General features: G+C 44.6%; 3 protein-coding genes across 3 annotated transcripts in view; 1 reads left to right on the forward strand and 2 right to left on the reverse strand.

The window, feature by feature from the left end:
* PHALS_08855 (conserved hypothetical protein) overlaps positions 1-3,389 on the forward strand; it is a gene marked incomplete at both ends in the record, with an annotated part of 4,855 nt that extends 1,466 nt beyond the window's left edge. Inside the window, 5 exons of the mRNA XM_024724278.1 lie at positions 68-159; positions 227-251; positions 312-389; positions 2,429-2,502; positions 2,570-3,389. Coding sequence (XP_024575171.1) covers positions 68-159; positions 227-251; positions 312-389; positions 2,429-2,502; positions 2,570-3,389 — 1,089 coding nt within the window. The remainder of the gene's footprint in view (positions 1-67; positions 160-226; positions 252-311; positions 390-2,428; positions 2,503-2,569) is intronic.
* Positions 3,390-3,609: 220 nt separating this feature from the next.
* Positions 3,610-7,098, reverse strand: PHALS_08856 (dna-directed rna polymerase iii subunit rpc2; the record flags this gene model as incomplete). The annotated part of the gene is made up of 1 exon (XM_024724279.1): positions 3,610-7,098. The coding sequence occupies one exon, from the start codon at positions 7,096-7,098 to the stop codon at positions 3,610-3,612; it is 3,489 nt and encodes a 1,162-aa protein (XP_024575172.1).
* Positions 7,099-7,306: 208 nt separating this feature from the next.
* On the reverse strand, positions 7,307-8,431 carry PHALS_08857 (uncharacterized protein; the record flags this gene model as incomplete). Its single annotated transcript, XM_024724280.1, has 2 exons — positions 7,307-7,885; positions 7,952-8,431. The coding sequence occupies 2 exons, from the start codon at positions 8,429-8,431 to the stop codon at positions 7,307-7,309; spliced, it is 1,059 nt and encodes a 352-aa protein (XP_024575173.1).
* Positions 8,432-9,163: the final 732 nt, after the last annotated feature.

The following is a 9,163-nucleotide window of genomic DNA, read 5'->3' on the forward strand; positions in this document are numbered from 1 at the left end:
CGGTTTTCCTCAAATTCAACTCGCTGCTGTTTAAATATGATTTTAACGGTTGAGATCTCGTGCTCAGGCTGATGGTATTGCTAAGGATTTGCGTTTCTACCTTGGGGAGGACTGGAATTTCACGAACCAGCCAACTCAAGCTGTGCACGACTATATCAAGTAAGCCAAATGAAAGGATTTTTGTCATATTTTGGTATTGTATTGAACTTTATTTGCTGCTTGTCAGACACTTGAAAGAGCTTAAAGAAAAAGTATTGTATGAAAAATAGTTTTAAGTTACTTTCTTGAAACTTTATGCTTTTGCGCCACAGAACCCAGTCCTGGTGCTACCATATTGCTACCACATGTACATGGCCATGCTTGCAGGTGGCATGATGATTAAGAAATTAGTAAGAAGAAGCTTTGCACTACCTGAGGGAAAAGGACTTCATTGTTCTACCTTTGACGTCAAGAGTAACAAGGTTCGAAAATGCGTTCCGGTGATATTTTACGTGCTGGGGTATTTTTTTATTTTTTCAAAAAGTTGGGATTTTTTTATATATGGCAAAAGTTGGGGCATTTTTTTTGTTCTCCCTATGATTTTAGTCTAAACTACCTTGAATATCTATGTTTTACTATAACTCATTATAAAGCTTATGCGTCGCACGGCGTGCCTACAAGTCTCACGGACCTCCATCCTCGCTCTGATTCTAACCAGTATTCGTCACAACACTACTTCTATTAGATTACCATGTGAGGTGTACGCACACCATATAAGCGATTTTTCGGTTAGCTAATCTAAGGGTACAATCATAAAGTATGGAGTCACAATCCCCGTTTGCTGTAGAATGTCACTTTTTTAAATTTTAGAATGTGAAGCACGAAGACACGACGTCAAAAGTTGAGGACTGATAAATGGAATAGTGAAACAGCAATTGATTTCATTGCAACTTGTCAAATATTGGGCTCAGTTTATCTTTAAGACGTAAGGATTCTCCTCGAAGCCTAACTTAATCGTACATTTTCTTATACCATGCCTTGTAAAAATGTGTGTTTGAGATGGAATATATGCTGAGTGTTGAAGCTGTTACTCAGCAAATCTAGAGACTGAGCGGTGTGGGAAGCCTATAGCAAGATTACTGTTACATCTCAATGATAGATATGACCTTTATCGAATAATTTATCTTCTTTTTGATGCTCTAATGATGAAAAATCAACGGCTCATGTTCTTAAGCATGTTGTTTAGAATAAAAAAACCTGATCGCTTTGCTCTTTCTTTTCAACATGACCTAGCCGTAAATGCAAGACATTGACAATTTTGTATCCACCCTAGCTGTAGTTATTCAGATCAATCCGAACTCAAGTACCGATCCCTTACTTAGAGCGTCATCCTAGTCATATGAAGGCTCAATTCGAGATGTAGCAAACAATCAACTTCGTTTTTCTCGTGTGGAGACTGGTTATTTAAATGTGGAAGAAATCCAGTTTGTTCCTACGCGAACTAGAGTTCGGTCGAACTTATTTTTCTATTATATTGAACATTCGGTCGCACCACGTGGTGAGGTAAATCGCTTTCGTCAGTAGTCCCTATCATTGAGTGGCGTCTTTTCGATATGTAAGGCTCGATCTTCTTCCACGGATTGAAACTTGCGCGTGACATTTGATCGACTGACTATCTAAGTGAGGCACAAAGTTTACCGATGCTTGAAAGAAGCTTGCTTCATTTCCTAACATCATGGCTTCTTGCCATATCAAATTTACGCTGTTCGCGCATCTTCTTTCTTTCTTGCTGGTGGTAGTCAAAATAAACGCAAGTCTCTGGCCAACAAATGGAATTTGTGGCTCTCGCGTACGATACTCATGGGATACATTAAGTGTCAGCGACAAAAAGTTGTATCGCGATGCAATCGCCACTGCAATGAGTACGGGATACCATGCCCTCTTTGTGGAAGTGCACTCGGATCGTGACTCCTTTAAAGAGGCTCACAACACGTGTGGAATGATGTTTTGGCATCGCCGCTTCCTACTCGCGTACGAAGAAATGCTGCGAAGCCTCGATACGAGATTTGCGTGCATAACAATTCCTTACTGGGACTATTTCGGTGACTATGCCAAATTTTCAACCAACTTGTGCTTGAGTTTTGAAAGCTGTTCGACGTTTCTCAAAGACATGGGAGGTAGCACTGGGCCTTTCACATCGCTATTGATCAACGGTAATGTTGTCAATGGTAATTGTGTCAATGGGTTATCGTCGCCGTATACAAACTTCACAGCCTTTTGTGAGAAATCTGACATGAATGGTTCGACCTGCTCGGGTTGCATCCCTCGGGGTTCATGGTCGACAACAAACTATCCATCAGGCTTCTTTTACTCGTCACTAGCAAAATATATCAGTCTCCAATTTGGCTACGCATGGTTCTCTCAAAATATTCACTATGGGCTACACCAGTCAATTCACAACGCGGCAATGGGCGCTTTAGCCTCGCTGCCAACATCTGCAGACCCTATCTTTTACAACCATCAGTACGTTATCGATATCTTTTGTTTTACGTCTCGATCACCTTGAAATTATTTTTGATCTTGTTGACAGCGCAACTGTGGACTTAATTCATCAACTGTACTTTGACTGCCAGATTGGTAGAACCCTGACAGACGTGGAGAAGCAAACTGGAGAATATGCCTTTCAAACTTGTACTCAAGCTAACTATACTGGGGTGTCCCCTGTGTCGACGTCAACGATGACAATGTATTGGAATGCAGTTGGCCAAACCCGAATTTCTGTAGAGAACCACCCTCGTCTTGGTCGGTACTTTGCGTATCAGCCAAAAGAGTACTGGCGTTATGTCAGTGCGAGCGACTTGGGCAGTTTATCCTATTCATACGCTGCAGATGATCTATTCGCTTTACTTAAACTTCAAGGTTTGGCGTGTCCTAAGAGCCACATAAGGAAACTGTATGAGCTCAACTATGTAGATGTGCCAGTCTCCGCTGACAAGAAAAGCAAAGCTATCGGACGCAACTTCAATTTGTTCCAGGACATTTATGAAGCTGCATTAATAAACGCTAGCACTCACGCTGAAGCAATTGATCAGAGTGAGACATTGGATTGCCTCTATTATGACGAAAACTACGGTGTAGATGACTTCAAGCCTGAGTTTCGTGCAAATTGGAACCTTGCCAGCACTGCGCACACTCTTTGCTCTAATCGTGTTCGTGAAGTGAAGGCTGGTTCAAAACAGGTCAACGTTCGACGCTGGAAGGAGAAATATCAATTTCACTACTTTAAGATGACAGATGATCAGCTAGCGAGTGCATCGGAAATCACATCAACAGATGAAGCAGCGATTATTGATACCAGCTTTAACTCTTCGACAGAGTCAACTCCGATTACTACGACGTCGAGCATGTAGACATTAATCCAAAACGACACAACCTCGCTCTTCACCTTAATGCCATATACGTGAGCAGTTAGCATAAAAAACCACTATGCGTCGTAAATCTTATTTGAGCTATGCTTCAGACTTGTAATAAAAATGTTTTTGGAGATTTTACTGCCGCAGCTCTCATTTGTACTTGACAAAAAAATTCCACCTAAGACGATACCAATTAGGCGCGATTTAAACGAACACTTTAATACTCCTTAAGCGTCAATCTCGGCACAATGTTCATGGCCTGCAGTTCCTGGAAAAGCAGCTTGCAGGCATAAGGTATTTGGATGCTGACAACTTTTTCCTCTGTTTTGCAATACTGACACCATCCTTCGTAACCAAGCATGCGGCAGCCCTGGCACACATCTGCGGTAAATGCATCACTAGATAGCATGAGTCGTTCCATGAGCAACATACTTGCGCCATAACCGATCAGACAATCGCGTTCCATTTCACCAAGACGCAGACCACCATCTCGGGATCGACCTTCAGTTGGTTGACGAGTCAGAACAGCTCTAGGTCCACGAGCGCGAGCGTGCATCTTGTCCATCACCATATGTTTGAGTTTTTGGTAGTAAATTGGACCCATGAATATGTAGCACTCAATCACCTCGCCCGTGATTCCAGACGTAAGATAATCCTTGCCGGCATAGTTGAAGCCGTTCTGCACCAGTTCCCGCGAACAATCTAATACGTGATCAGCCGAGCCATACTTTTCCCCAAAAGCCGTACCATAAGCACGACGGCCTGTGAGAACTCCAGCCTTCCCTGCAATCAACTCAATCATCTTGCCTACTGTCATACGACTAGGGAAACCATGTGGATTCATGATCAGATCGGGGCAAATTCCCTGATCATTGAAAGGCATATCTTCCTGGTTGCGAATTGTACCACAAACACCCTTTTGACCGTGACGACTACTAAATTTATCTCCGATCTCAGGTCGACGGGTCTGACGGACTAACACTTTCACTAAAAAGTGATTGGCCTCCGAAGAAGTGAGAAGCACTTTGTCCACATACGCTGGGATAGGTCCCTTATATGTAGTTGGCGATGGCGAATACGTTACGTCTAGCGGATCACGTCCATCAACCGAGTCATTAAATTGAGTGGGCTGCTCCTTATTAACGATTATCGCGCCATTTTGGACAATACCACCAACACGACTGATACCATCAGCGTCGAGAGAAGAAAACTTTGCGCTGCGAAAGCCCATACTCGAACCAACGGATGTACCAAGGCTGTCAAAATCAGGCGGCCCCACAATGCGATCATATGACCCATTCGCGTACTTTTTGATCATAGTCTGGTATTTTTTAAATACCATACAGCGTCCAAAGCCACGATCTAGCGATGCTTTGTTGAGGACGATAGCGTCTTCAATGTCGTAACCGGAATAACTCATGACAGCCACGATTGCATTTTGTCCTGCTGGTACATGGTCGAAATTTACAAGATCTAGCACACGAGTCTTTACCATGGGCATCTGCGGATAGACCATAACGTAAAGCAAAGTATCGATCCGCTCAAATTGATTCATAGCAATAGTACCGATCGCTTGTTTGCCCATAGCACATTGATAAGTGTTACGTGGAGACTGATTATGGTGCGGATACGGAATCAGACCCGACACCACACCAAGAATTGTTACTGGATCGATTTCAAGATGAGTCGTGAGGTTGCCAATCTCGCTTTCGTGCAAGGCCACAAGACAATTATTTTCCTCGTTTACATCCACGTATTCCACGCAGCCTTCAACAATGAGGCTACTTAGATCACGTACGCCAGCACGCAACTCGTCTAAATGACGCTGTGTTAGGCGCGTACGATGCGTTAAGGGATCAATGAGCAGTAGAGGACGGCATACACGACCACTGTCAGAGGCTATGTAAACCACACGCTGCACATCGTGTATCATGACGGAGACGAACTCGCCAATGAGACCTGCACGTCGAATACGACGCAGACGGGTAACAAAGGCACGTGGGTTCACATGAGTGCCGATTATCACACCATTTAATATCACTAAATAATTAGACGCGTGGTTGATCTCTTCTCCAGAACTCAGTGATACGTCAGTCACTCCTAAGTCGAAGCATAGTCTCTTTATCGGAGCCGATTCTTCATCTGACGTCACGTGGCACAGTAATGCTAGATTTTTAACAAGACCACAAGCTTCGCCTTCGGGTGTATCCGCAGGACACAGCATTCCCCACTGAGATGGCTGCAACGACCGAGGACCAGAAACTTTACGAGTCTTTTCAAACTGAGACGAAATACGAGTCATCATGCCCAGCGCCGACATGTACGAGAGGCGCGAAAGCACGTGGGTGACACCAGCACGGTCCATTCGAAAACGTTTTAGCGTCCAATTACCAGTCGAAAGCGCATGGTAGAAACCTTGTGTAATTGTGTCAGTACGAACACACTTGATAATGTCAAATACCGACGCACGGTTTGGTTTACTTAACACCATGTCCGCCTGACGCTTTAAGTCGCTGTTAAAGCGCTTAAAAAGATCCTCGAAAAGCAACGACAGCAACTGACCGGCCAGCTCTAGCCGTTTATTACCATAGTAATCTTTGTCATCCAAACGAGTTCGATCCTTATCCGTAAAGAGAATCCGTCGCACGATATGTGCCACATAGATGCTTTTGAGTCGAAAATTGTAGTTCTCGCACGGAACGTGGTTCAACAACAAGTAAGCCAAAGCCGAACGCGCAGCATCTACCAAGCTACGTTCTTTTTGCGGACGCCCAGCACCACGATGTCGACCTCCCGTCGTTCCAATTTTGGTGAGAGTATTCATCTTGGACCCAATGAACTCAAGCGCTTGCTGCTGAGTAAAAATCTTCAGATCCGAGGCTTCTTCGAAAGTTGCAGACATGGCATCACAAATATCGGGTTCACTGCCAACCAAACTGACAATTTCTTGATCACTCTCTACTCCCATTCCTCGAAAAACGATGACAATCGGGAGATCACTTCCGAACGAATTAGACTTTAAGTAAACGCGGCCTTTGTTCAAAAAGATATTGGTTCTTGACTTGCGTTCATGTGTGGAACTAGTAATACTGGCACACACATTGCGTTTAGCGTCCTCTTCAATGATAACTCGATTTTTTGACAGCTGTTCGTGGATCAGCACAACCTTCTCCACACCACGTACGATGAAGTAACCTCCTGGATCATATGGACACTCTTTCAGTTTAGCCAATGCAGCCTCACTCTTGCCCGCAAGAACACAGCGCGCGCTACGCAGCATGATGGGGATGCGACCAATAAGTACCTTGTTATTTGTTACAATTTTGTTACCACGACGGTAGCGCACGCTCACGTAAACGGGTGCAGCGTACGTGCGATCACGAAGACGACATTGATGTGGCGTAACGCTAGTGCTCACGAAGGCTTCTTCGTCAATAGATGGTGCGCCGAGTTGAATGTCTGTATATTGCAAGAAAAACTTAGGGTCAGCGTCGCTGCGGACGACATTGTTGGCCTGCGCGCGCACAATATTGCGAATGTCAATGGAAGTAAAGTAGTCAAACGAGTCAATGTGCTGCTTCACAAGTCCTCGTAACTGCAAGAAATACGGGAGCAATTTCCATTTGTCCTTTAAACTGCTTACAGGCTTCTCAAGATCCTCCATGGACACAGCAGACGGTGGTGCCATGCCTAAGGAAGGCGCCATGAATGCTTTCGAGTGCGCAATTGCCTATATGAATTATTGGTCGCCGGTGAGTAGTGTAAGGGACATAAAATTTGATATTAATGTAGCCATTAGCTTCAACAATGCAATTACATGTACGATGCATTATACGCGCGTTGCTTCTTTTGTTACGGTAATTGGCTATGCACACTTGAACAAAGTATGTAAATTGCCATTCTCTGATGCCTCTTTACTGTGGACTTTCACATCGCGGACCATTCGTGTCCATTGGTACCTTTGCATTTCGTAGATGTGCCAGCAACTCTGTCAAGAGGGATCCTTGCGCACGCAGTACATCCAACAGTGCTTGCCGTTCCGTCTCGTTTTGCTGAGCTTCTTCTTTTTGCCAAGCCAACTTCTCCTCTTCTAGAATCACACGTCGCTCCTCCAATTGCAATTTACGTTCATCAAACTGCGAGATCGTATCCAGTGCTCGCTCTACCCGAGATCGTTTGCCCTCGTGCACAGTCGATATCGACATTCGCAAAGGTCGCTTATTGCCATTCTGCTGCACTTGGGACACTGTGGAATTTTGAGACACTGAATCGGGGCTGGCACGACTAGATATGGTTGAGGTTGGCGCAGGGGCAATGGGCATTAAGGAAGATGTTGGCGGCACAGTCGTATTGGGCAGGGTAAGTCCTATTGACGGTGATGCAGTCAAACTAGCGGATCCCTCAAGCTCTTCCAGGTCACGCTGTGCAGCCTGCAAAGCCGAATGCACGCGCTTCTCTCGCATGGCACCTTTATTAAGCGTCTGCTCGTCCACCTGCATAGCCAGCATAAAGACGTGAGATCTGTAATTCGGAATGATTCAGTAAGAGGAGCGTCGCACCACTCGTGCTAGGATGCCCAGAAGCTTATTGCGCATGTCAAATTCCTCAGGAGTTCCAGATCCGCGCAGAGCAGATAATTCATTTTTGCGAAACGCTTCCAACAGCATGTCGATGCGTCGCTTAACGATAGCATGATCCAATGCGCTTCCACGCGTGAAAGTCACACCTTTCATTTCCTCGAGCGTCGATTGTACACGCGTGGCTACAGCCATCCAGGCAGAACGCGTACGTCCATAACCCGCAGACCACGGGAAGTCGTGAATCACCTCGCGCACGAGCACGACATCAAAGGCAGGCTTGAAGCGGAAGAGACGTCTCTTCCCGCCTAACGTATCATCATCATCATCACCTCGAGAATCGTCCATGTCATGCTGATCATCGTGCTCGTTCTCGTTCTCGTCGTCTAAACCTTGTTCGAGTTCCTGCTCCTCGTTTAACTCGCCCTTCAGCGTTATCTCGGTGTCTTCGTCGCGCGTCATAAGGAAAATGAGTGACTCAAAATTACTATGCGGTTGTAAAAGGGCGCGAAATGTTTTTTTCTAGCACAACATTTGAAAGTTTATATTAATATCTGGACCTGTATAAATAGAAACACAATGTAAGGCAAAATGATACTGAGTTTGAATTGCGATTTTTTGTAGATAATGAAAACATTTCAATATCAATTCAAAAGAAGTCTAATATTTACACAGTGGAGGTTCTCGCACGGTGAACCACCATCATCGTGCGAAAACGCAATGCACTCTTTGATTTTGGTGTCCTGTTCGAAATTCTCCGATCCTAGAGTGTAACGGGGTTACTCGTACCCTGGTAACAGGGGTGTGGGTCACACGGGATGGGCATGGTGTGACTGCACCCAAACAAGAATACGGTATGCCAGTAGTTATGCATGTATTTAGATTCTACTATATCTATATTTAGAAAGATCTATACATTTAGAATTAGGCGGTTTTGCCGCAAATAAAAATAAATAAAAATCAGTTTTGAATTTTAACGGAAGAGTAATTAGCCTTGGTTAAGGCAATAATTACTCTTGGAGTAAGCGGATTACGATCTGCCGCACTAGTACTTGGTTCTTGTAAAGAACGAAAGGTTGGTGACCAAAATTATGCTTCCTCAAGCGCTAAGTTAAGGCAGCCCCGCTGCACTTGGAAGCACTTGTAGTCAATCTACACCTGAGTCGTTTAGACTGATCCTCTGTGAGGATGGAA

The sequence above is a fragment of the Plasmopara halstedii genome (assembly GCF_900000015.1).
Source record: "Plasmopara halstedii genome assembly, contig: Scaffold_323, whole genome shotgun sequence".
Taxonomy (NCBI): domain Eukaryota; phylum Oomycota; class Peronosporomycetes; order Peronosporales; family Peronosporaceae; genus Plasmopara; species Plasmopara halstedii.